We start from the raw sequence: 27,724 nt of genomic DNA on the forward strand, positions 1-27,724 counted from the left end.
AATCTTTGACGTTACAGCAGAGCATAATACCATCCTAATGCAGTTTTATGGCTCCTGGGATGCATCTAGTCTGCCAAGTGCACAAGCAGAACTTGAGCATATCTCTGCATCTGAGGACAAACATGAACTCCTGAGAGTCGCTGGGATGCCTAACATCTTCAGTTTCTGAGGGTCTTTGAAAAAATCTTTTTTTGCCTAAAAAAGATAGCATACTTTATGAATAATGTGAAGAGTTCTAACACTTTATACTGTATATGCATTCTGTATGGAAACCTTAGCAATAGTCATGAAGAGGTGAAATACCCAGAGAGTGAAGTTAGAGTATTCCTCACTTTGAAGACAAAAGCTATACACTTTATAGACTATAAGTGAATAGAGATTTTAATGCTTGTAGTTTGCTTGGTGACGACACTGTCCTGGGTTTTTTTGGTCTGTTCTTTCTATCCTATGCCTTAATAAGAAAATGTAATTAAAATATGAATATTGTTCTACATATTATCAAGTATTAAAGTTGTATTCAATCTTAGTGTGTCTGTTTAAAGGATGGTGTCTTCAGTCTTCTCACTTGAGTAGCGTTTTTTTTTTTGGCATGTGAACCCGGAGTAGGTTTTCTAGTTGCTCCTTTCCAGTTCTCATGTGGGATGCTGAGATGTGATTTGAATAAATTTCAAATAAATAATTCAATAAAATTCAAATCGCAAAGGTGATTTGAATAAGTTTTGAGCTGAATACTCTATTTTCAGCTGGAGTAGAAGGATTTGAAGAGACTGTACAGTATAAAATGTTTTAGTCAAGCAATGCTTGACTGCTTTTTTTCATATACTTGGACTTTGAGGCATTGAATAGTGACTTAGGTGGCTTCCTTTAACTGTTGTCCACATGTTATCTGTGCTTTCACGAGAAGTATAACTAATACCATGGAACTGTAGTAGAAAGGCTGATATCACAAGGGGAGGGAGAATTACTTTAATTTCAGTAGCTCTTTGTCGTGCTCAAGGCATTTCAGAGTGCATCATAACCAGTTGAAGTCTTGATAAAATAAGGTGCTAACAGAGAACCCTCATGCTGCAGCTTTCAGTATATTGATCTTGTTAAGAGGATGTATTTGAGAGCAGGTTCAGGTTTATATCACCCTTGGACCCTTTATAGGTCTCCTAGGTCAGGTGAAAATATCGAAATACTTTTTTCTATGTCAAAAATCCACTACTAGTTAAGTCCTTAAAATCTGCTGAACAATGCAAATACCTTTATAAGTAGAAATAAAATGGAAGTATATAATATTTATATAATATGCTAACATAAGTCATACATATGGGGTGAAAATAAGAGTAAGCAACAGTCAAATTTATCATTGTTTAGAAACAATTTCAGTAATGCTGCACAAGATGGTTGTTGGGTGGCTTAAAAATACCTAAAAGTAAAACCAGATATTGTAAAATTGTCATTAATAGCATAGATATTGGAGATATTAACAAAAAAAAATTTCTGTATGATCCAATGCTCTAATCATTAGCTCAAAGTCATGAAAAAAGATCATAGGCAAGATCTGTGCTACAACAAGATTAAGAGCTTTAATCTTCCTGGAGAATCAAATGGAAACTTGGAAGAACTTTGTCTGGTTTAAATCACTGTGCTCTGGTCACACCAACAAGTCTAGTATACATTAGAACACTATGGAGAACATTTCCTTATATTCTTTGCTATCTATCTTTCTTTTAGGAGCAAATTTAGCTTTGTTCTTCAGGAATACTGGCACATACATACCAGTGTAAAAAGAAAAATATGAAAATAACTACAGAATGTTAGATGTGATAACTAACTTGAGCTTATCCCAAACACGTCTCAATAATATAAGCATTAATAAAATGATTAAGATCAGCAATGACTGAACTGTCCTATGCACAATAGGTTTAAAATGATAAAAAGACAGTCTTTTTGGCAGCAATCATACAGAAAGCTTAACTCGACAGCAGTTTGTCACTGAAATTGCTTATTCAGTTGAGCAAGTTTTAATAAGCAATGTTTATAAACATAAGTAATATTGGTCATTAATAAAGAATATGCTTTTTAATGTCAACAATGTCGGAAGAACTGAAAATGGAAAATGAGGAAAATAATTTAAAAATGGTTACTCAAAGTTCATATATGGTACATTAAATAGAAATGATATTGTAGTTTGGGTTTTGTTCTTATATGTGTGAAAACAGACTGGAGTTCTGGATGTGTAGTTTTGTTTTCATTGTTTTTTTTAATGGTATTCTAACAAAGATGTGCCACCTTCCTCAAATGGGATGTTAGGTAGTTTTAATTGGGGTTGGTTTGGGTTTTTTCCTCTTGGAGATGATTCTCCAGTTAGTGAGGAAAAATTAAGTTGTTGTTACTGATAAATAATCTGAGAGCTGTTTTGAAACCAATGTGGCAGGTAAAACTGAATGTGAAAGAACAGTTGGTGAAGCTAGTTAATGTTTTCTGTGTACTAATTTATAAAAGATGTAAGGTAATTCAGAAGCCGTGCTTTTCACTGAGACCTCAACTTGGTGAAAAGTCTGACAACTGTGACATGGAGATTGTGGGTGGTTTTTTGAGTTGGGATTTTTTCCCCTCAAGATGATACAGCTGATTATAGAAGTATTTGAGGGATGGACCCAACTGAGACTGGTCAGTAACATAGGGACTTCACGTTGTCTGTGACGAGAGGTTTCTAGACACCTTTGGCCTAAAAGCAACTAGGAATGACTTTATAATTAGTTACAGTTTTTTCCATTCAGATAGCCAGAACCTGTCCCCCAAGGGAAACTATTTTTTAAGTCTTAGGAGATCATTCATGCAGTATGAATTATTGTAACCTGGCATTTATGAAGGATTTTCAGGTGCCTTTAAAAAAAAAACAACAAACAACCAAAAAACCCCCCACAAAAAACAACAAACCCCTCCCAAAAACCCAAAGCAAAAAACCAACCCCCCAACCAACCAACTTTCTTCCCCCCCCCCCCCCCCCCCCCATCAAAAAAACAAAACCAAAAAAACCCACGACTCAGGCTCCATCACGTTCTACCAAAAAAGTTTGAAGTGTAAAGGATTGTCATTTCCCTGAGAGAGGGGAGATGTGGGAGTGAGCCACTCTGTGGAATGTCTGTACTCTTTTTTCTTTTTTTTTTTTTTTTCCCCCTCATAGAGTATGAGAATATGCTGGAAATGCTTTAGCAAAGCTGAAATATTCACTGTCTTCAATCAACCTGAAGCTGGGACTGAGGTCTAAAATATGTTGGTGTTTTTTATTTATTTTTCATGTGTGTAACGCATAATTAAACTGTGGAAGTCATTGTCCTAGAATGTTTGGGACTCCAGGAGCCTAATATTAAAAAAGAGGTGGGACTGATTAATGCATAGTAGTATCTTATCAGGCACAGTGATTAGGGTGTAACTTAATCCTCAGAGTTTGTGAAGTGCTATTGCCAGGTTTAGATGGGAGAAGAGTAGTCTATACATACCTGGCTTTCTATACCTTTTGTCTCTTCCTCCAAGCATTTGTTACTGCCAGAGATAACTAGAATGGCTTTCTTCTTTTCATTAACTGTGTGAGTCATTATTTATCACTGGTCCCACTCATAAAAGCAGAGCTACCAATATTTGTAGCATGTACAGTGGATTTAATTTATTAAAATGTAACCTCATTGTCCAAGATAAACTTTCCTCTTCACTTTCCTCTTCAGATAGTTCAGAAGTTAAGAGTTAGATTTGAATTGTTTTTCCTTTTGAGGTTTCTGGTTTTGGAGTTATTTTGATGTTGGCTGACTTCCTGGAAGGAGAACACACTCTTAGCTATTGAGCTGAGAGTATGTTGCAAACCTAATGAGTTGGATTTTAGTTACTTTGTTGTTCCTGAAGTACAAAATGTATTATGAAAATGCAACACACACACTGTGAACACCATAAACTGTGAGACAGTATATATCTTTGATGGAACAGTGGTTTTAGGAGTGGTAAATGTAACCAAACTGCCCTGTTACGAGAGTAAAGCAGAAGTGAGTTGAAAGTATTGTGATTTGTTTTTCCTGTCTATATTCAGCCTGGCTGAAGGATGTTTCTGACAGGATAAACTTGAGTCATTTGGCAGACAATTGGCAAGGAGAAAAATAAGGTGCTTTTGGCACTTGTCTCCTGGAAGCTTGTGAGGCATACGTAGAAACTGCTGTAAAAACTTAATGCTGTAAAAGGTGTATGTCCAGTCTTTTAGCCGTAAATGTGCTGGGTTGCATGTTGGTTTTGAGTGGAGATTATGGTGAGATTAGGACTGTTTGATAAATGGATTGATATATATGTGTGTCTGTATCACACTCTTTAGAAAAAAATTGAAAAAGATCTTGGTATCCTTAAAAATAGAGTCGGACTTTGACTTTTAGGTGCTGTACAGGCGAGTAAAACAAAGTCACTTTATTTTCTTTCATTGACAGAATACCATTCTGGAAGCTTCCGTGAAGGTTTAGGCCTGCTTTCAAAACAAGGGACTGTCTGGATGAAAAACCCTCTTAAAAATCAGGATGCTTTCTAAATAAAAACTGGCTGAAAGACATGGAGAATTGTTTCTTTTTTTCCTAGAGGTAGTGTTTGCTTTTTCTGTAGAAATAGGAAGCCAGAGTAACTGAGCTGGTGAACTGCCAGAAGATGCAGGCTGTGTTGTTATAATAAATTGGTTTTTTCATTTTTCCAGTTTTTGTAGGTGAAGAAGCCATTCATAATCTATTTAGTTAAATACACATCCGTGGGCTTCTAGTGAAAATATGAGAAATGAAGGGTGTAACCCAACAAATGTAGATAATGCCTGTTATGAAATGTGTTAAGAACAACTCCAATCTTTGATATTTCATTATAGAATTTTGATAATTATTCAGGGCTGGTGGCTTTGCTAGGAAGCTGCAGTACTAATATGTGCATTAATACAGAAGGCTGAGGCTACTTTTAGTCCTGCTTTTTGTCTACAAGTGGGTATATGTGTGTTGCAGACTGGTTTGCCCAGTTCAGGGAGGAGAATGAAATTAAATATGGGCAAAAGGAGGGAAGATGAGATAAGAACTAAAATGCATGTTTCTTGCAGGTTGTGGCATTAAATAATAAGAGATATTTTCTTGGGTGAAGCAGAACATAGATACTCGTGAAGTATTGCAGAGAAAGCTTTTGTGTGTGGCTTGTGTAAGTGAGAAGGAATCAATGGGAACTCATGAGTGGTATTTGTCCAACTTGTAGGTATGTGGATACTTCTTTGCAGGATGGATTTTTTTTTTTTAAATCAATTTCCTGTAGTTAGACTACTTGGCACTTTGGCCATATCACATCAAGCTGATAGCAAAGATCGGTTGGCTAATGGAAACAGTGATTAAGGGCTTGAATTTTCCTGAAGCTCCAGGGAGATAGTGAAACAGCTGCTGTTGCAGGCAGTGGAAAGTATGAATAACTCTTGCCTGGGGTTGTATAACCAAAAGAATAATCGGATCAGAGACTAGGTTAAATCGTTGTGACTTCTCTTAAAAATGCTGTTAGCCCATGTGTTCACAGCTCATTACAGCATATAATTTAAGGACACTAAATAGAGCCCACCTATTAGGCATGAAGAGATAAAGCTTTCACATCAGGAGTCAGATATTTTTCTCTTGAGAAAGGAGCGGGGGGGAAAGGTCATTTGCCTGAGAGGTATATAATAACTTTGAACACATTTTAAAAGTTTTTTTCCTTTGGTATATGCCAAGCAAACTAGTAACCTAGCCCATAGCAGATTAAGTGCAGTAATTCTTCACAGGAGAGCCCATAGCAGATTAAGTGCAGTAATTCTTTACAGGAGACAATTTCAGGAGAGATTTTTCCTTAATTAACTGCTTGAGATGCAGCTATGTCTCTTGTTTCTTCCTTAGTAAGTTGCCAAAATAAAACTCCGTTCTTATCAATATTAGACTGCAATGATGAAAGTTTTTATCTCTTCAGCTGAAAAAAGTGAAAACCAAAAATTTCTCTAGAAGGGGCAGGGGAAGCAGTGAAATGCAGAACTGTATTGTTTTCAGCAGTGTTAATTGAAGTGTAAGTTCATAAACAAAAAAACATTGCCTTGAATATTCAGGAATTTATAATTATTTCAGGAGTTATTTTCCAATACTCATCTCTTTTCACCTTCAGTCAAAACAGATGTGTTCTTGCCATATAAACAAAGAAATTAAACACATCCTGAAAGCTCTACTGTTAAGTGCTTCAAAAGCTTTAAATGCCAGTGTTTTTTGTTACCAGTAGTGTTTCAACAGCAAAATTACCCTGAGGCATCTCTGATTAGGTCAGATGGTCATATGTCTATTTTGCTGTTTTTTTTTTTAATGCTAAGATATTGCCACTAGCAGTTGAAGTAATTCAGCTCTTGTGTTGCTATTGTGTGGCTGCTGCAATGAAACGGTTGGTTGCATAGGAAGCTTCACAAACTTTGCAGACAGGTTATTGGACTGTTAAAAAGCTGGAATTGATTATATTGTAGTATGTTTGCAAATACAGGTTATATTAATTTGTCACAGTATCTAGTATGTCACTAACTTAACATGCCTGAGAAAATTACGGTATGTTAGACATTAACCTTAACAAAAATGCATGTGATTTAGGATAAAATCCAGACTCTTCTGTGGCTCCTTTTAGTATCTTTATTAGTATATTTTTAAAATGCTTTTGAAATTTCTAGTTGCATGTAGTATATTCTTAGAAGTACAGTAACTGGTTGCAATTATATTGTTGTTCTGCTACCTACCCAGAACATTCTTTAAAAATATTTTGAAACTATCTTCCATTCTTCTTTCCCTGACTCCAGTGGAAATTTTCATTCTTTGAAGTTCACAAAAATACCAGCCAGCTTCTGAACAACTACTGTGGTTTTCTGAAGACTCCTGTTAGAGCATAATTTTTTTTTTCCTTGACTTTTGTTTTTCCCTTAGTCACAGAGAACATGTCAGAAGATTGGTCAGAAGATGAACACTGCAACTTTTACTTGCCTATGATAATATCTTTCATACTTAAACAAATACTATTGTCACGCTATAAAGAACTAGCCATTAAAAAAGCCTCAAAATGCATGCTGTTTTTATACAGTTTCATCCTTATCTTCTTTCTAACTTTGCACTCCCTTAGGTAGTAGTTTTGGCATAATATAGTTGCATTTTTGTAATGACAGTAAGTAGTTAATTGCAGAAGTATTTTTCATTAAATTCTGTCAGGATTATGGCCATATCTTCACTCATTATGACAGTTCATGTACCTGTCATAGCTGAAAAGCCACCATAACAGTTTAGAAAAATGTTTTGGGGACAACTCCTGCTTTACTTTTTGGAAATGACAGCTAAAGATCAAAATTAAAAAAAAAAAAAAAAAAAACCACTCAAATGCACATTCATGTTGCAAGTTTTTTTTTAAAAAAAAAAAAGACAAAAGCCAAGATAATATCAAGGTTTAGTTTCACCTGTTAATGGTCTTTGTCATTTAAAGGATAAACTGGGTATCTTAGGTAAAATCTGGCACACATATGGAGACTGAATTTTAAATATAAGCTATATTAAGCGCACTAGAGTGATAGCTGACAACATGCAGCAAAGCATATTTGTATCAATAGAACTGCCCCAAGCACCCACTTTGCTTTTAGGAAAACAGAAGCAGCAGAACTGAAAGTGAGAGGAGGAGGTTATTCCTGTCGTGTGATGAGGGAAGTGTTGATGAATTAGGCTACTGTGGAAGCATCCTGGCAACAGTGGACTTGCAGTCTTGGAAGAGGCCATTCTTTCTGAGCAGCTGCCCTGTACTCTAGTGCCCTTATCACTGAGGCAGGGACTGGCAGGCCTTTTGAAGGCTCTGAAGTGAGTGGGCCAAGTAGATAACAAGGTTGCAGCTGGATAGCTGCTGTGGGTTGTGAGTTGCTTCCAATAGCACAGTTCACAGTTTCTAAGAAATGCACCTTAGAATTGTCGTCAGATTTTGCCTCATTCCTGGCATTAGGTTATATGTGTGTATGAGCTTGTCCAGTGTTGCCGAACATCACATTCTGGCGTGAATGAACTGCATTTGTGTAAGAGCGTTGCCTCTTTGTCTGTTATGTTTGTTCCTTCCCTTCTGAAAATGCTAAGCATACTCTTAAAGCTGATGACGATTTTGAGATCTGTGCATGCTCAATGGAAACAAAATAGAAATTGCCACCTTCTTTCTTGGGAATCTCTGAAAAGCTGCCTTCTAGATACTGTAAATGACAGCAAATTTTAATTTGCTAGCTGAAAATAACAATGCCTACTAAAATAAACCTGACCCCATAGATGATGCAGTCCTGAAGGTGTGTTTGAAGCCTAAAAGATACACAGAATGTTTGCTAGTTGAAGTGAATTAACCAGTATAAAATTATGTGCAGCTACTTAAGTTTTAGGAACTGCTGTGAGTCAATTTTTCCCCTACATAATGCACAGAAGTTCAGGTGTTACCGAACACCACACTGATTTTGAAGCTTTTATCTCTGAAAATGTTCTGAACTAACTTTTTATTTAATAGCACACTTCCGTTAAGAATATTTTAGTGACTGTCTCATGGTAGATTCTTGTAGAAGTCAGCGCAAGTAATAAATAGAAATACTGAACAGTCAAGCCCCATTGTTATTTGCAATACAGGGGCGATGAAGAATAGTCTTGTATGACATAGCTGGGACTTGATGCTATTTAGTCCTTTGGGCTGCAAAACAGATGATGACACTGGTGTCTGGTTTTTTTGAGGGGTGTTTCTTTCCCACAGTTATTCAGCTATTAAAGTTATTTGTAGTAGATCCATTCTTTTAAATGCCATGGTGAGTAATGAAACAGAAGGCATGTTATGCTTTAAAAAGTAAAGTCTAATATCACTTCTAAATAAATAAATTGAAAAAAATCCTAGATTATAGGAGAACCAGATGGAATAATAAGAATTAACTTCTGATCGCTTAGTGGTTGATAGTAAATTGGAAAGTAGAAGCTACATAAATCTGTGCATCTGTGCTGTCTTTGCTTCCTTGTCTCCCTTTCCTAGACTAAACCTGATTTAAACTCCTGCAGCTCAGTGTTTGGGACCTATAGTTTAACCATAATTATTAGGAGGGCAGTTGCCCCATCACCTTATTCTTAAAAATTGCCCAAGTCTAAGCTTTAGGTACAAGGTAAAAGATCCTCTGAAAGCTAAGTCACAGAAGAACAAAAGCCAGCCGTAACACTTAAGTGCTTCAAAACTGCGATGCGATACAGCCACTTACAGATAAGCTATTGGCAGTTTGTGTTAATGTCGTCCAAAAGCTGAGGTAGTGTCAGCGGAGGAGCCGAGGTCCCTTTCAGGGCCCTGCGCACCAGGGCAGCTCTCTGGCGAGAGAACCTGCTGCTTGTGGCACTGAGGAATTGACACAGTGCTGGGGACAGTTAACGCTGAGCTATGGTGTTAGCTTGGAAGGTCAGCCACATTCTTTCTGAACAGTTGGACATACCTAATAGGAGTAAAGGCTAGAAAGACCATGAAGTTAGCTGTGTGACAGACCACGAGAGTTTGGGGGTAAATAGTAGTTGGATATAAAAATCTAAAACCCAAGAATGACTGTAAGCAAATAAGTGCTGAAAAGTCTTAATGTGTCGTCCCAACCCGGTCACCTTAAATCTGGAAGTGAATAATCTTATTTTTTTAATAGAATGGATGTGGGACAGCAAAGTTTACTACTGAACAGACAGATCTGATTGTATTTACTTCATAATATATTGGAGCCTCATCCATATCAGACAGAAAAGGGATTACTGTAATTGCTACATCCTGCAGTTGTGTTTAATTACAGACAAAACAGTGTGGAGTAGAGCAATTTAAAAGATTCCTAGTTCAGCAGTGTGGGGTGGTTTCGTTGTTGTTTTGGTTTTTGTTTTTTTTTTTCTTCCTCTCTCCTATAAGGAAGAACATGCCCTGGAAAGCTTTGTTATTGCAAGCTGATTTATCTTTAATGTAACTGGTAGTTTCTGAGCCTCGAAACAGGCAACTGACTCTTTCTGGTAGTTGACAATGTAGCTTCATAGCTTCTCTTGTAAATTCACAAGGCAATGATTTCTTCAGGGAACTGCTGGTAAGATTTTCTTAATTTTTTTTCCTCCCCACTTCTTTTTTCCAACACACTTAATCTTTTCATGTATTTGCACATTACTGTTTAATCTCTCTTCCCCTCCTTTCCTCCACCACCCCACCCCGCCCCGGTTGTTTTAAGTATCACTTTTTTGCTGACCTGGTTAGTACTTTGCATTGCATATTGTCTTATTTGAAGACTCTATAATTCTTTTGCATTTAAATCTGCAAAAACCTTGTAACATTTAGGCTGCATAATGTAGAACTGGAAATGCTTGTTGTAAGCTCTTTTTTGCTCTGCCTGGCAAATTTGAAATGTCAGCTAAAATTTTCTGAGTTCGCTTTAGAAACAATGAAAGTAGTGCTTTCCTTAGAGGCTGTCAGAATCAAGTGACTTTGAGAAGAAGTGACCAGTCTGTGGTGGTTAAAAATGTAGTGTTTATGAAACTCTGACTTTTAAAAGAGTACCTGTTAATCATGCACAAACTGTTTTTATGAAGAACACCTGAGCCCATTAGTATGTTTTCCTCATAGTCAAACTTGTGAAATTAAACACTTTATCTCCAAGCTTTTTACAGAATTAGTTCAATTCATCTGGAAAAAATGATAAGCCTTAACTGTTCACATGGGAAAGATGTCTTTATTTCTGTATTTACTTAAAAGCTAAGTATACAATAGTAGTCCTTCCTTTGACTAGGACGTTGTTGTTGCAGTAACTTAATGAAGTTCCTTAGAAATACCTTGGAGAGTGGCATTAATAGCAAACAGACTAAGAATAGCTCAGGGCAGTGCCCTGAAGGGAGCTGTCTGCCTTTCTTCCTTGGCTGGAGAAAAGGCATCATGGTTGTTTTTTCCAAAACAGGGTTTGGGGGACTACAAGAACAAGTAAACAAATTTGAAAGCACTAGGGAAATCTGAGAAATTACATCCATGTTTAATATCTCACTGAAACTTCTTTATTATTTAACCTTCACTGGGAAATAGGAACAATTTTATAACAGTGGAAACCTATTTTGATAGCACTGTTCTACTTATATGTGTGATAACCTGTGTTTCTAAAAATTGGTAAAAATGAATAGAGCATAGAATGTAAACTCTATGGAGCTTAATGGAGGTCCAGCAGAACTTGCCTGAATCAAGGACTGTAAAGCTCTCATCAAAATGAAATTTGTAAGTCATATTCAAGCCATGAGAAATTTGAGCAGTGCTTTGTTAGACTGTCTGGGAAGGGAGGAATTGGGTAATCATTGCCCTTTTAAGCAGGAAAGAATGTCTAGTGAGAGAAATCAACCTGATAGCCTTTGAATTGCACAGAGGCAGCAACCCAGATATAAATAATGTGATATGATGTTACATGTAGTTTCACTATACCCAGAGCTTATCTGCATACTGAATAAAATTAAGTTCCCTTAAATTTCTTAAAGAAAATGGGAAGAGGTGAGGGTCCTGGGAACTACTTTGAAGACTCATTTGTTTAAGTAATACCCTCCTGACTCGGACTTCATCAGACAGAGGGTAACCAGAACTTTGATCAAGTACTGAAGTCAGCCTCACTGGTGTTGAACTGACACCACGAGGGATTTTAGAAACCAGTTGGGCAAGTACTTTCAGGGAACTTGTAATTATTTCACAGTCCATCTATGTAAACAAACTCTTTGTAGTATTGTGACTTCCAAGAAAAGAACAAACTTTTAATAGAAGATGCAAGTATTCAGAGAGGCTGTTTCTAAATTTCCTTAGGAAAAAAAACCTAAAAAAAACCCGAACAAAATCCTGGTTTTTAGGGCATGTAAGGCTGGAGTTCTAGTAAATGGGGATATATAGGAAATGGAGTGAAAAGTATGCATATGTTTCAGTTTTTTCATAATATTTTTTGGGAAAAATAAGCATTGAAAATAAGCATTTAGATTTCTCTTCAAAATTTTTAAACAAAATGAAATCACACCCCCCAGCCTGCCTTCTTTCCCAGTTTCTCAAGACTTCTGTCTCAGATGATTTGGCAGAGAAGGTTTCCTCAGAGATGCTCCTCTTAAGAGGCCAAATAAATTTCTCACCACGTGGAACATCATTTTCACCTAAATCTTGAATCAGGCTAGTGTTTATAATTACCACCCTTCTATAAAGAAGCAAGAAGAATTGTTTGGGAAACTCCAATTCTGTTTATGAGTGCAGCTATAGATTTGGGATTCAGATGTATATACTTGACTGTTTTTTCTTCCTACATGCACACTGATAGAGGATAAATGGCCTTCTATTTAAACACAGTAGCCCTTTCTGGGTTAATGGAAAGGGCATTAGATCTGCTGACAGCTCTGCTCTTTGAGGCTTCTTTTTGCAGAACTGTTTGTATTTTCACTGAACACTAACAGCCTCTGGCTTTCAAGGTTGCCATAAAGTCAAATTATTGCAACCTGTCCTCATAGTCTGACCTTCAGTTGTATTAAACAGGTAACTTTGTATTTATTGATAGTTTCAGGGGTTTTGTTGTATCATTTTGACAGTAACATTGAAACAATGATAAATCCCTTCTAAGAGGAGCTTACAGCTAAGGACTTGATCCTCCTTTCATTTAGGAAAGTGGCAATGTTATGGCATTAACTTTAACTGGGAACACAATCGAGACATAGTGATGTCAAGATCAGGACAGGCAAAAGAGGATAAAATGGACTATTAAAGGATGTACTAAGTCTAGTTACATGTTGAAGTAGAACTGCGTGTAAGCCTGGAGTAACTTGTTTTCCTAAACAAGTGTGTGCATGTTTGCCATGATGGCAGTTATTCTGGGTATAGGAGTGCTTAAGTTAATAAAATCGTATTTGATAGAATGAAGTCACTAAAACAAGCTGTTTGCTTTTAGAGTCTCAAAGATTCACAATTAGAAACTAGACAATGAGAATATACTACTTTACATACTGTGCAGACTTTGTGAAATGTTTTCCAGGAAAGTTGAGTACAGCTATGAATCACTTATGGAAAACCCAGTGGAATGAATTAGTCAAAGAAATATTTGAGTGACCACCCTTTGCCTTCTGCTATGAGGAAATAGTGCAGCTTTCCATGATTTTATACAAACCATGTGGCATAAATAAGAAAAGCTATAGTTAGAATAGCAAGCAATTACAGCTCCTGCTCTTTGACTTTCTCATATCTTTCTAAAAATGCTTATTTTGAAATAAATATGAAATTTAATATCAGACGAAAGGTGTGGGTATTTTGGGAGAAATCCTCAAATTTTTGAGATGTTCATGGAATTTCTCTACTTTCTTACCTGAACTTGCCTCTTCTACCTGTGCTTTCCTGCTGGCATAATTTAAAACGGGGGGGGGGGGGGGGGGGGCGCATTTTCACTCTCTCTTCTGAAACTTACTTGTCTTCTCTCCTTTGACTGTCAGACTTTAACTTTCAGGATGACAACTAAGCAAAGTAAAAGACTGCACAATTGAAACAGCTATAGAAATGGAGGCTTCTGTATCAGTACTCCACATTTTAACATATTTGATAATGTACATACACTGCAGTATTGATTACTGTTGTTCAGAAGACTGACAGAAAATGGTATCCTCATGTGCAGTAAACTGGCCAAATATTTCTTTACTGGATGGTAATGAATATATTTTTTTTTCATGTTACCAGTGTAATTATCAGCCAAGTTCTAAGTCTGTTGTGTGTTTCACCCATGCAAATGCATTGAAGTGTGTGTACTTCCATGCTTTTTGCACTGGCAAGTGTGATCTGAACAGTGTTGATGATTGTGGCATTACAAGACTAAAAGGGTATATCAGAAATGCCAAAAAAAGTGTGTGGGGAGAGGGAGTACAGCTTTCAGTCTTCCTTGGAGCAAATCCTGCAGTAGTTCTTGTGACACAGGCTGTTGATACAAAAGCCTAGGGGAGCTCTTGGTGTTTGGAAGGGAGTTGCTTGGACTTACTGACAGCCTTTCACAGATATGAAGCTGTGAGTATTGAATGACTGAGAAGTCTCACTTTTTGCTGCTTCCTCTTCCTTGACAAGAGCTGGTTCTGCCAAAGACTATTGCATCCAAGTTCTTTTAGGGGGCTGTATAGGAAGTTGGTTTGTGTTTTGGTTTTTTGTTTGTCTGGTGTTTTGGTGCTTGTTTGTTTGTTTGGTTTTTTGTGGGCAACAGTTTGTGCATGGATATATTCTTGATTAGACTAGTTAGGTCTAGTGGAGTAGGTTGAATATTTTGTTACTTAGTAAATGAAAACTGCTGTGTTCGCTTTTCCTGTTCAGCTATACTGAACTGTGTCTTGCTAACTTACTGGGTTATTTTTGAAAAAGGACAATACAAAGGAATGGCACTTAGGCAACTTTAACTTTGCATTTCTTTGGAAAGTGGATGGGTGCCTTGTTTTCAGTTAAATACATCTGAATGACAAGAAAGGGCTTTTAAAAGTTAATTCTTAGCCATACAAGATACCATTGAGCTGAACGCTGTCTGCCCCTGCTCTGTATACAGAATCAAGCTTGAACCTATCACTGCACTTTTCCATCCATTTGAATTCTTTTTTGTCTTCTCAATTTTAGTCCACTTTACCATGCCCCAGGTAGCCACTCGTTAGTTCTTTCTGTCACTTCTGGCCTTTGCACACTCATTCTTAAAACCAAAAGCATGCATACTGGGCCAAATACACTTTTCAGATTTACATTGCTTGCTCAGTATGCACTTCAGCCATCATGTGTAAGTTAGGAGGTGGTCCTTCTAAATTATCCTTAGCCCTCATTCATTTTAAACTTGTTTTGAGCTCTGGAAACTCCTGGAAAACCAAGACGATTCTTTTTCCTAAGGTAACTTCAGTGATTTTTATTTTGAAAATCTTATTATAGCATGTGGATTAAGTGAGCTCCTAAAGCCTGCAAATTCCTTTGTACATATTTCACATATTGTGGAACAAACATCTGTCTGTCTTTGCATTTGTGTCCTTGGCTGTCACCTTCTACAAAGTTCTGAATTCTCCCTTCTTTACATCTTGCAGCATATGCTGATACTTGTTCTAGGTTGTCTGGAGGCCCACATAAGCTGCCTGGCTGGCTTCTGCCAAGCAAAATAGCTGACAACGGAGATCTGCATGCTTCTTCCTTGGTCTTCCTACTCTGCCTAGTCCCTGATATTTTCACACAACTCTTTATCACAAATGTTGTCCTCTAACTTTTTATCTGAGCATCATACATGATTGAAACTTGCGAAGAGGCTCAAGACAGTCCATATTTTGCCTGCTGTCTGATGACTTTGAGAAAACTCTCCCTATCACTTTAAGGGGCATTTTTCTTCTGTGGATTTATACTTGCATGAAGGAGCTCTTTCAGAGTAAAACACAATAAACAATGCCTTTTTTCCAGATCATTCTTAAAAGGATTAAGTAATGTCCTGAGGAGATTATCCCTGAATGATGTCTGAATATAGGGTTATAGGCTCTTAGTAATCCTCCAAGTGAACACAGAGTGCTCCTCAGAAATTCCTAACCTTTTAAGATGCTATTTGCTAATGACTGTTTTCTGCTTTCCAGGTGAGAACAAACTTCATGGGCTTTCTAACATACTTCCTAGGTTTATATCAGTCATAAATAATATTTGCTCTGTTTTTGTGTTTTCCAAAGAGATGCCAGCTACTCTGGACTGAATGGCTTATAGCTCCCAAGTGCAGGATAGCTTTGAGGTATAGATGAGCGGGAAGAAATTCTAGTGCTGATCAGGCTTTCAGGTGGCGTTATGTGAATTGGTGATAACTGACCACCATGGTTGCTCAGTTCAGGTTAACACCTTTGTTCCAAAATGACACCTCTTGAATGTCACCTCTCTGAAGTAGAGAGGTTTCATGGAGATGTTTCTGTAGAGGGCTCCATTCTTTCCTCAGCAGGTTTATTCATGATCAGTTTAAAATGCTGCTTTGCAGAGGTGTTAGAGTATTTGAATAGCCTCCGTTTGTATAATCTGTCCATTCAGCCTGACAGAATACTATGCAGTTCTTATTTACTTGCTCTGGGTTTGCCTCTTATTAAAAATATTTTTTCAATGAAACAAACTTAATTAAACAGAAGTTGTTTATCTCTTCTAAAATGCTCTCCGTATATAAATTCCTAAGATACTTTTTTTAATAAGTCTGCTATTCTATTTAGTCACTGCCATTTTGTGAACTTTTGGATGCTAGTTTTTAGCACTTAGAAGTCATTTTTTCCAGGTGGAATGGTGTTTTCAATATGAATAGAAAAAGTTGCCAGTAAATGTACTGTATGAAAATGTTTATTTCCTTCCGGAATACTTGAATGAGAGCAAAACTGTAATCCATTTATTATGGATCATTTGAGTAAATTCCTTGCAGGAGTGGAAACATGTTGAAAAAAGACTTTAAATTTTGGAATATACTTGCCGTATTAAAAAGTTTTCTAAATGAGTCTAGTTGGTTACTCAAATATTCTGTAGTGGAATTTCCAAATTACTACTTTTATGTTACCAGTCAGTGAACAGGAATTTAGTGTTTAATGCTTGGAAATGGAAGTGTAAGTCATGGATTTTTCCAAGGAAGGAATAAGCACAGTGTAGGTATTTATTTTTCAGATGGTTGGCTGGAAAACTCTCACACATTGAATCTGTAAATAGCCCCTCTGTGATAGAGCACAGCTCTTTATATTCTATTTGAACATGTGTAGGCTACATAATGCAAGCATGACAACAGTTCATGTATTTTAAGCTCCTATTAAAAAAAAAAAATCTTCTAAGAGTCTATTCAGTCAAAAAACAGCTACTTTCCTTCTTGGCAGTGCTTTTGGAATCTGTGTTTAAAAAAAAAAATCATCAGTGGGTTATTTGAATCTTTTTTTAATCCCTCAGTGGAGTAATTGTGGAGTGGATAGCTTCTGTGTGCAGAGAAATGACTGAATTCAGCACTTGGCTTCATAGAAACCTCACTGACGTCCATAGCTGATGCACACTTTTGTGGTCAAAACTCTGGATCCCTTGGCATTATGGCTTTCTGCTGAAAGGACATATAGCTTCAGGGTACAGTCTGTAGTTTCAGACTTCAAATAAATGTTTGTAATTGCATTAAGAACTAATTTGAGTAGGATTTATTCTTTATTCTCCTTTTGAAATAATAGCAATAGATGCAGGTAATCTTCTGGAAATTTTTTTTTTCTTCTGTCATGTGAAAAGCTGTTGACTTAAGATCAAGAAAATTAGTAAGTTAACTGGCATTCACTGGAGCAAGCCTCGGTTGCAATTCACATGTCTTTAATAGGTGAAATTTTTAAGTGAAGGGAGAAGAAATAAGGTTAGAACTATAAAGAATTATTGATTAAATGGTGAACAAAATTGTCTCACAGGTTTTGGAGCTCCCATGAGGAAAGACTGATTGATTGTTTCAAACCATTCTCCAGAATTTTTTTATTCAAAAGAAAGTGCTCCAAAGTTGCTGTAGAGTAATCAGAGTGTAAGGCAAGCCAGTATGCTACTTCAGCAAATGTCATCAAAGAGTAATAATAGCTCTTGAAGATTCCAATCAGCTGTACTCCATCTGTGAGGGGGAGTAGTCCACAGAATGACACCTGTGTATTATCTTTGGGTGTAAGACTATACCCAAATTCTCAAAAGTCTACCAGAGTAATGTTGAGAAACAGCTTCTGGGAGGAGGGAGCACCGAGACCACTGGTTTGAATAAAGGTAGCACCTTGCTGTTATGTTGCGGGAGTAAGTAAAGTATTTATTGCAGTGATGGCCCAAGCTGCCTTTTTTTACTTTCATTATCCTTGAGGAGTATGCATCTGTTCTGGAGAAACTCCAGATCACAGAATTTCAAGACCTTCCAATAGGAAAATACAGGTGGAACTGAGGAGTGAATCCTGCTGTGTCCTTCCCTACTTATTACTGTTTTGTTTAACTAGCTGTGGTGAACTGATTTGGTTTCCCAAATGTGATCATGGAAGATTAACTGCAGCTCAAAAGCTCTGGTTCTCTTTGAGTACAGTCAGATAGGAATAACTGGGTTTCCACCATCAGATGTCACTTACTTGTTCTGAAATTTTTGCTTAACATGTTATGGATGTCATATTGCAATGCACTCTGCGGAATCGAGGAGTAGATGTAATGGTGCAAGTCATACCAAAACACAGGTTGGTGGTGTGCTCCTAGCAGCCTCCAAAATCATCAGTAGAAATGACAGCTGGCTTCAGAGTTCTCTTACATGAAAGAACTTTGGAACTCCTTGTCTAACCAGTTGATCCAAAATTCCCATCAGAGATCCTTGGCCATAGGTCTGGAAACCACTAAAATACTATCTGACTGTTTCAGAACAGATTTTCAAACAAAACCTTGGTTATTCAAAGAAAAGGTAGTTAGGCTTCTTGAATTGGTTTATCTGAACCTTTAACATGCAAAGATTCGTGCTGTATAATGGTAACCCTTGATTTAGGTGTTGAGTAGGGAATAAAGGTAAGCTGACACAGATTCATTCCTTTTGCTTTTTCTCCTCTGTACTGACCTTTTATCATTATCTCCTTCATTATCTAGAATGTACAAAGTGAGATAAAAATATCTTGACTTTTTTTGGTCTTTTCAGAAAAGTTTCAGTGGATATGGAAGCATATTGAACCAAAAATGCCACTTGCCTTTTAGCCCTGTTGTGATGATCAGTGTGTGTTTCATAAAGCCAGAGCGCCAGACATATTTTTTTTCCTCAAGCAATATTTAAAAGACTAGGATGCTGACATCAAGCTTTTACTCTAACAAACATGTTATAAAACATGTGTATATATATTTAGAAGACATAGTCTTTAATATATGAATCTGGATCATAACCCTGCCCAATCATGTCAAAATTTAGTTCTTAAAAACTAAACCTGTTTTGTAAAATGTATTGTCTTCATCACTGTACTTATACATGTATATATCAAAACAGATCACAGCTTACTGGCTTAGGTTTTTTAAATTGTAAACCAAATTTAGGTTCAGTGTTCTGTTAGTGCTTTTCATTTATGTTGTGGATGCTGCATCTAGCTCCAGGGTGGAAAGCAGGAATTTTGAAAGTGTGTGCTTGCTACTGGAACACCTGGATATTGGGGAGCTTTGACCACACTGGCTTCAATTTGATAGGGTTTGAATAAAATACTCTGAGTTGTGGGACTGGATTGTGACACACTGCTGGATCACTTACTGGGGTGTTCTTCCCTCTTACCACGAGAGAGATTTGGGGAACTTGGTTTCTGTGTCTTTAGCTCTACATCTGTTCTTGTAAGCTGTCACGACGTGATTGTCTTTATGCAAGAAATTCCGTTCCTCACCACTTCTTGTTTCAGCTGCTGAAGATGGTTCTACTTACGCCACTGTCAACGTTTAAATATATCTAGGTTAACACTAAAGGCCCATTTCTCTGAAATTTGGTCCCTGTTCAGTCTTAAAACATGGTATCTTTTAGATACCAGTGTACAAGCCCAGCACCAACATTTCCTCAATGCCCATTAGCTCACCCTAAAGCATGGGCGATGTGCAGAGGCAGCATCAGAGTGCAGCGCTCCAGCTGTGGTAAGTGTCAGAATATGTATGACGTGCTTAAAGAATGCATGAATCCAAATCAAAGTATGTGCCCTATCCCCTGGACCTCTCCCTCTGCTGAATCTAACTTATAAATAACTTTACAGCTGTTCCCTCTCTACAAAACAAAGTGTTCATCTTCAGAAGGTGCCCCCTTGCTCAAGAAATAATTATCTGAAGGGCCGTTTTTGTTTTAGTAGCTGATGTGCATATCATGTCTTTTCTTTCTTTCTTAAATTATTTCATCTTGCAAATCCACCTATCTGATAATTACTGTCTAGATTTTTTTTTTCCCATGCTGGTATTCAAATAAATAACCTTGAAAAGGTCAGATGGCTGATGATTTTTCCTAGTTACAGTGGTAGGAAGAATACCTCATGCTTCCTTTACTTCATAGTTACACAGTGCTTATGAGATACTACTTTCTATCTTGGGGGGTGCGGGAACTTTTTTTTAAACAAAGAACTTCCTTCAATTCTGCTGTAAATAGTTTACAGATGCTTTTTCTATAGTATGCAAAAATGGCCTATTAACACATTTTGGTTTAAAAGCCCTTGTTCTTTTTTAGTTCATAATAAATATAGATGATCTTTGGAGAATTTTCCTGTCTTTCCACTTTTTTAATCTCCACTCTGAGGAAAGGATTTATATAGATACCTATATTTATAGAAGCCTTCAACAAGTTTAAGTTAGAAGAGAAGAGTTGTTTAAGGATTTCCTGCCCTTCCCTTTCCATAGTTCGCCTTTTCCAGTGTGGCATGTGCACCACTTCTGGGATGAGTTACGGACTGTACTATTGTCCCCACCACCTTTTCTTTCCCCTTTCTGCCTTAAATAGAAAGAAATAATCAACACTGCAACTGCATCTGGCCATGGGAATGATCTTGTTTGTATTTGCCTTGGTTAAAGATTATCATCTTGGTCTTTGACTTTTATTTTCTGGGTTTTTTTTTTCTTTTTTTTTTTCCTTGCAGCTTCCCACCCCCACCCCACCCCCCCGTAATGGATCGAACTATAATATTGCTGGACAGTCTTTTTCAGGTATTCTCCTACACTTTTAAGAAGCATCTTGTTGAAGTTTCTTGTGATTAATTGAAATGAAATTCTCTCTCTGTGGTGGGGGTGAGGGAAACATTTATGATTGGCCTTGCAAGAACTTTATCCTTCCCTTTTTCAGTCCCCTACCCAATTACTGCAAAAAGACTTGGTGTTTCATTATATGCTCTCTCTCCTGTAAATACATTACCTGTAGATAATTTTGTAATTAAAGTGAATCAATTAATGAATTTAAACAGAAATAAATACAGGAGAAATAGGTAGAGTTTTTTGAAAAACTTGTTTTGATTGGCATTTATCCTTTTATAATTTTAGTTATATAAAGGTATTTGAGTCAAGCACCCCTTGGGTCTTAAGCATGTATACCGTCTTAGTAAAGGTGCAAAATCTTCATAGCTTTTCTGCTTGCTTTTACATGTTTTGCCTAAAATCTTAGAAAATGGTCACTTCTGCTCAGTTTTCTATTTGAAAGAGGATAAGGTTTTCCTGGAACAGCTAAAAGTCTAAACGAGAGGTGGCACTGCACCCCAGATACATGGCCTTTAATTTTTATGGTCAACTGTGTCTAGCTGTGTCTATCCACCGTTAAGTATCTATGCTAACATACAAAGTATGCTAGTGATAATTGTGCTCAACTAGTGCTCTGATAAATATTGCTGACAAGTATTCAAGCTTTATTTCTGAAAAATTGCTTTTTAGATATGAAAATATTGTCCAGTAGTTCAGAGTTTTATAGCCATTGAATACTTTTTTCAAATGGTGCTTCTATATAGTAGTGACATAACTTGATGTAGTACAGACAGGCTTTTCTTTTATGTACCCTATTATATGGAATCAGATGCTTAAATTTTGTTAAAACTGCACAAATTTTTGTCTCTATTTTTATGACTGGAAATTCAGTGACTAAAATACTTGTAAGCGTATGAAATAGTGAATGGTCATGTGTTTGCTGTTCTACCTTATAAACAAAGTTAATGAGAGGAGCCGATGATGACAGTCTTAACTCCATGCTTCATGCCCCTTTTTCCATTTTGTCATTGTGTGGGTGTTACCTTTACTTAATACACTGCACATAGCTCTGTGTAATTCGGAAAACCAGTTTGTGTACTTGTATTGCTGTGCTCTGTGATTTCTTTACTGTAGATAAATTTGTAGCTACTATCTGTTCAGTTTATTCCGTAATACTAAAGATTCTTTTTCTGCTTGTTAAAAGTGTTTTGTTGCAGATTATTTCTCTGCTGATGTACTAACTCAGTGTATATACTTATTTCACTTGTATCTTTCTGATGATCTGACGAATGCATAGAATATAAAATCAACGAGTACGCAACTTTGAAAAACTTAAAGTTTTTCATAACCACAAAGCAGAAGAAACTGGCCATTAACATTTTCAGTTGTATGATAATTCTGACTCCCTTCTCCCTGTATTTCTGATCTGGGTTTGCCTGGCATGGAGAAATTTGTACGATTGAGTTAAGGGCTGTGTTACCACCTGACTGCATGATTAGGTGTATAGCTGTTCCAGTGTTCTGGATTAGACATTGAGGTTGCCAGTCTCTCAATGCTCAGGCTATTGTAAGGATTTTGAGGACAAAAGTATACTTAAGTATGATTGATCTGCCAGTTAATTTTACTTTAGAACAAATCCTGTCAGACTTGCAGAAAGAAATCATATGCAGGTTTCCTTTCAGTCATCTTTGTTTTGGGGGGATTTTTTTTGGTGGGGGAGAGGGAAGGGGTGTTGATTCACTTTTGGCTAAGAACTGTGCAGACATTTTAAGGCAAGTGACTTAACTCATTGCCCTCATTCCTGGCTCTTTGATTGAGCCAGCCGTCATTGATGTGACTTCTCTTGCTCATCAAGTAAGTTTCGAAACAAACACCACAAAACAAACCTCCACATTAAAAACCACTTCTTGAATCCCAAGGGCAGGGAAAAGAAGGTTTGCCAATGATGGAGAATGTTACTGTTTCCTGATGGCAGTGTTACTTTGCAGAGCACCCTTAAAGGCAGTAGAGAAAAATACACCATCAAGGACATTCTCGTTAGCCCTTCATATGTTAATTTGCTTACTTTTTCAGTGGGTCTGAGTTCTGGGGATTTTTTGTTTATACCTGAATGTGTGATGAAGCCACACTCTAGATTAGTGTTAAGTTCTAGAAAGGAACATTTATTAGCTTTTCCCATTCTCTCCAGCATGCCTGTCCCCTGCAGACGCATAGCACCCCTGCTCCTGTGCTGACGGAGCAGTGCAGGTTAGAATGTCGTCTGAATTCAGGCGTGTGCTAGTGCACACAGAGCAGAGCTTACTGACCCTAGACATGCATGGATAGCTGTGGAGGCTGTTTATACTTTACTGCTGCCCTTCCCTCTCCTTTCCCAACCACTAGGAAAATGAAACCAGTAAGTATGATTATTCGTTCTAGATAACTTCACAGATGTTTATCCCTGTTGTAAGTAAGGGCTAAGGCAAGATAATTAACATGAAGACAGGAATAGAAACTATATGTTGATAGCAAACGATCAGCAGGTATATATAGCGGGAGTACAGGGATTACATAAAGAGCACCCTCCCAGGGCAATTTTAAAAGTCTGCCAGGGATGAGAGAAAAAAATGGACTATATTGTTCTGATTTATAGCTCGTAGGTGATCATTTTATTCGATTACAGAATTACCAACGTGTTAATTTTCTTCCTCAGATTGTTAGCTTTGCTAATGTAGTTATCGGGAATGAACAGTCATTTTTGACTTGCCTTTTTTCCTACTTCTGTGGTCTCATTTCTTCCTCTTCTGTGCCTTACCTATTTTACTGCATGTGGATATTAAATTATAGAACTATTTATGGCATTCAATCATTTTGTGTTCCCGCTATTCCATATACTCATTTAACTCCTTTCTCCTTTCACCCCCGAAAGTAATCAAAAAATGGTCTCTTAAATATCTCTGCCTGGAAAGTGCTGCTAGTGGAGGATCTGTCAGGTGCTATTGATGTTAAGGGAGTGCTTTAGGTCTTCATTGAGCATCTTGTCTGCAATTTTTAGAACTCAACTTTTAAAACTTGAGCCCTAGAATCTGTACCTTTCAAGGGGAAGGTGAAACCTGAGAAAGCAGGGCTGACCATGTTGTCATACTATTCTTACCTGTTTGGTTTCCCTGATTCTTGTTGCCCAAAGTACAGCAGCATCCCACTGCACTCAAGAAGTTTGTATTCTTTAGTATCAGACATTATTTGGTATCGGGATAAGAGCTTATATCTTTAAGCAGGTGACCTCCCTGCCCTTGTTCTTTTTCTGTAGGTCACTAGGGAGTCTCAAAAAGGAGACAATGGCAAACTCTCTGAAGACAAGGAAGAAGAAAAACTGCACTCTGATAGCATCAGAATATAAAATCCAGAAGTTCTGATAGTCTTGCCCTGTTCTTGTTCTAGCCAGTTCATTAGCGTGTGGTTAACAAATGTTACAGGACCTGAACACCACAGAACAAACATTGCAACACTGTCAGGATTTTGTAATGGTTGTTTTGTAGTTTTGACTCTTGGTTTCTACAACAGATCTCAGGGCTGTCAACGTAATGCTGCTGCCTTAAATAAAACTTTGTTAAATGAAGCAGGGGTAGTGAGATTTTTATTTTTTTTCTTTTGAGAAAGTAAGTCCTTCGGTTTGTTTTTTAGTAGTTCAAGGTAGTTTATTTAATCCACTAATTGAGACATTGTAGACTGCGTTTTTGTTCTAATAGATCATAGCAGTAAGGATTTTGGACCACTTCAAAGTGATTTTTTTTTTTAATTTATATTTTTCCCCAGAATACTAGTTCTCCGTTTATTCTGTGTTGTGAATGGAGTGTTAGTATGCAACCGTCTTTTTTTGCCCAAATTGTTTCTTTAAGAATGACTGATGACACAACCTTATCAAAAAATAACGATGATAATGATAAAATGGAGCAGACTAGGACTGGTTTCTAAACAGGCAAAGTAAAAACCTAGTGTGCATGAGTAGAAGACTCAATGTTTATTTTAAATCTGGAGAACACTGTGTGAAAAAATTGTTTTGTGAGGTGTTAAATGTTCTCAAAAGTAGTTGGTTTGTTCACAGCTAAGACAGTAATACAGCAGGCTATAGTCCTGGTTTAGATGACAAGGTTATATTTGAAAGATGGCTGTAGTAAGACTTGTAAAATCATTTTCCTTGGGCCTCAGTAATGTGCAGGTGGCCTTGAGGATAGCGATCAGAGGTATTTTTAATGTCTTACTCTTCATGGGATCTGGGCATAAAAATGTAAGACGAGTTACAAAGGGATGCAAGTGCCTAGGATTTACTTGTCCTACTTTAAGCTGTGAAGCCCAAAATAGGGCTTTTGAAGACTTGTACAATCACTGGACTACTAGGAAGCTTTGACATGCTTAGCTATATAAAGGTCTGCAGCTAGGTTGACAAAGCCTTCGTTCTGTTGAGCAGCTCAGAGCCTACACAGGAGGCAGTTTAAGGCTCTACAAAAGAAATATTCTTTCCACCTGTCACCCACAGAGATGCTGCAGTCACCTCAGTAGCCTCAGAGTATGCCAAATGACTCTGACTCAGTAGCGGGTTAAAGGGGGGACCTTCTTTACTTTCTTATCAGTAGCTAAACATTCACCTAGGGTGTGGAAAGCCTGTTTTCCTTTTATGCTCAGGTGATTCATGGCCATTTTTTCCAGATGAGCATCCTCACCGCTGGTCTGTGGAATCATGCTTGGTGCTTCCACTTCCAAAGTCTTTAAGACACTTGATGACCTAATTCTAGGGCAAGGGCAGGATTCAAGACATACTCGGCATGATTTTCTGTGTGAGCTCGGGTGGTTCACTGCTTGGCACGATGGCTGTTTATGAATCCTCTTCTTAAGTATCTGTGCTTCTGGCTACAGGTCATGAATTTGGGAACTCAGGCCTGTTCTCCCTGTATGCATGTCCGGTCCAGATGTTGGCAGCGTTGAGTGGCTGGATAGCCACCGCATCCCATCGTCCTGGGAACTCCGAGAGAGGAAAGGAGCTACTTTTTCTTCCTTACTGTCCTTCAGGCACCCAGTATGTTAGGAGGCTTGTTACCTATTACTTTCTTTTGGAGTTGAGTTTAATCTCACTGACAGCATCTACACCAGTTGTTGAGTTTTCCTTCAGAGCCCCTTCTCTTTTCCCGAGCTGAGCTTATTTTTAAGCGAGGGCTTCTAAGGAGAGGTTCTAGGAAGTTGGTCTGAGTAGTCTTTCACGCTAAGGTAACTCTTATGCTAAGGTAGCTTTGCAATAGCAGAGAGTTTGACTACTAAATGGGGATTTTGGCCTGTGGCACAGTAAGCATCCTTAACTTTAAGCAAGTAAGTAGAGCCCATGGAAACAAAGAAGGCTATTCATGTGAATAGTTATACATGATTAAATATTTATGAAATCAGGTTTTAAACTTATGACTGTCTATTGTTTGCAAGTATTTCATAAAACTTGATGCTTCTGTCATAGCCCCATGTTACAGTAAAATGAACTAAATGCACTTATAATTTTGACTTCATTATAAATTTTGATCTGAAGCTGCATAGGAGAGTTTCAAATAGCTTGTAAAAGCTTAATCTTAAACTTAGTGAATTACTTTAAAAGTTAATTTTTTTTAAAAAGGTTCTTGATAAAAAAATAAACCAACCCACACAAAAGGAAAACCAAAAAAACCCAACCCCAAAACCCCACCCCAAAACTTGTGTCCTGTGCTACTTTTTGGGAAATGTTCTGAAACTGGGATACAAATAAACCAGAAAATATCAGCAGTGTGGGTTTCATACCTTATCATTGCTATTGGTAGTTCAGGTTGTCTCGTAAAACCCCAACAGCAGATTTGTGATGAAGCTCCTGTTAAAACAAACCAACCAACCAACCTCCAAAACCCCACAACCCCTAACCATCCCAAAACAAAAAATCTCTACAGTTTGAGGCTTGGAATGAGTTTTTAATAAAGTGAGAATGGTAATTAGTCCATATAGTTGCTTTGAAGAAAGCTTCAAAACGAATTCTCACTGTAATGGGGGGAAAATATATTTTCCCAAATCAATTCCTCCTAATCTCTAAGTTTCAGTCCGTGTATTTTTTCCACAAAATTACCAAAAGCTATTGACCTGAGGGATTTGTTTTCCGTTCCGAAGTCTTGAAATTTTCCTCCTGGCTAATTACAGCCTATTACTCTAGACTTTGGTCCTTTAGCAGTAACATTTTCCATCTTAAGATGGGTTGTCCCATTCCAGTGAAGAGCATGTTGTCTGAGTGCTGAATGGAATTACTACCAGTGGAAACTATGCTGCAAGAGGCTCGATAAAGCAGCTGCTGTGCAAACCTCAGCTGTTTTTTCCATCCTCCTGAGCACTGGTAATTAGCATAGGGAAGCTGACTAATGTGCTGACGTCACCTCTTTCCAGTCGCAGCTTACATTTTGTTCCTGACTGCCTCAAAGCATGCAGGACTTTGTTCAGGAATTCGCTGTCACATACAGGATGCTCTGAAACCCTTTTTTTTTTTTTTTTTTGAGGGGCTGGACTTGCTTCCCTTATAAATGCTGCCTGCAGGACCAACGGCTTCCTTAAAAGTCATTGGTTTCTGTGGAAGAGCAAGTACTACTTTGGCGAAGCACAAAATGCATTTTAGAAATTTTAACTACAGTTTTAGTTCTCTGATTGCCTGTGTGGCAGATAGCGATGTCTTCAATCAAGCAGAAACAAGGGTATGCTTTGTCTTTTGTGTATTATTTCTGTGAACTACTGGAATACTAAAGTATGTAGATGGTGTTTCAAATTGTTTAAAATACGGATGCCTTGATAGCTTTTTGATTTGGAAGAAAATTTCAGTTTGATGTAAGGGTCTTGGATCTTATAAGTCTGCAGTAGTATGCTTTGATGTGAATGACGCTAACTTTGGAAATTATTAGATCTTAAGCTATGTGTTTTTGAAAATTATCAAAAGTTTACCTCCAGATTTGCTTGACTGTCTCTATAGTGTATTCTT

General features: G+C 37.4%; 1 protein-coding gene across 2 annotated transcripts in view; it reads left to right on the plus strand.

Annotated features, from left to right (window-relative positions):
• RCAN1 (regulator of calcineurin 1) overlaps positions 1 to 27,724 on the plus strand; it is a 41,924-nt gene that overhangs the window by 5,706 nt on the left and 8,494 nt on the right. Inside the window, exon 1 of one of the 2 annotated variants that reach the window (XM_075033740.1) lies at positions 27,148 to 27,443. The exons of the other annotated variant lie outside the window; for it this stretch is intronic. Coding sequence (XP_074889841.1) covers positions 27,276 to 27,443 — 168 coding nt within the window. The 5' untranslated portion in view covers positions 27,148 to 27,275. Of the gene's footprint in view, positions 1 to 27,147; positions 27,444 to 27,724 lie in introns of those variants that run through there. 2 annotated transcript variants of the gene reach the window in all.

This window comes from Buteo buteo, chromosome 8 (assembly GCF_964188355.1).
Source record: "Buteo buteo chromosome 8, bButBut1.hap1.1, whole genome shotgun sequence".
Lineage (NCBI taxonomy): Eukaryota > Metazoa > Chordata > Aves > Accipitriformes > Accipitridae > Buteo > Buteo buteo.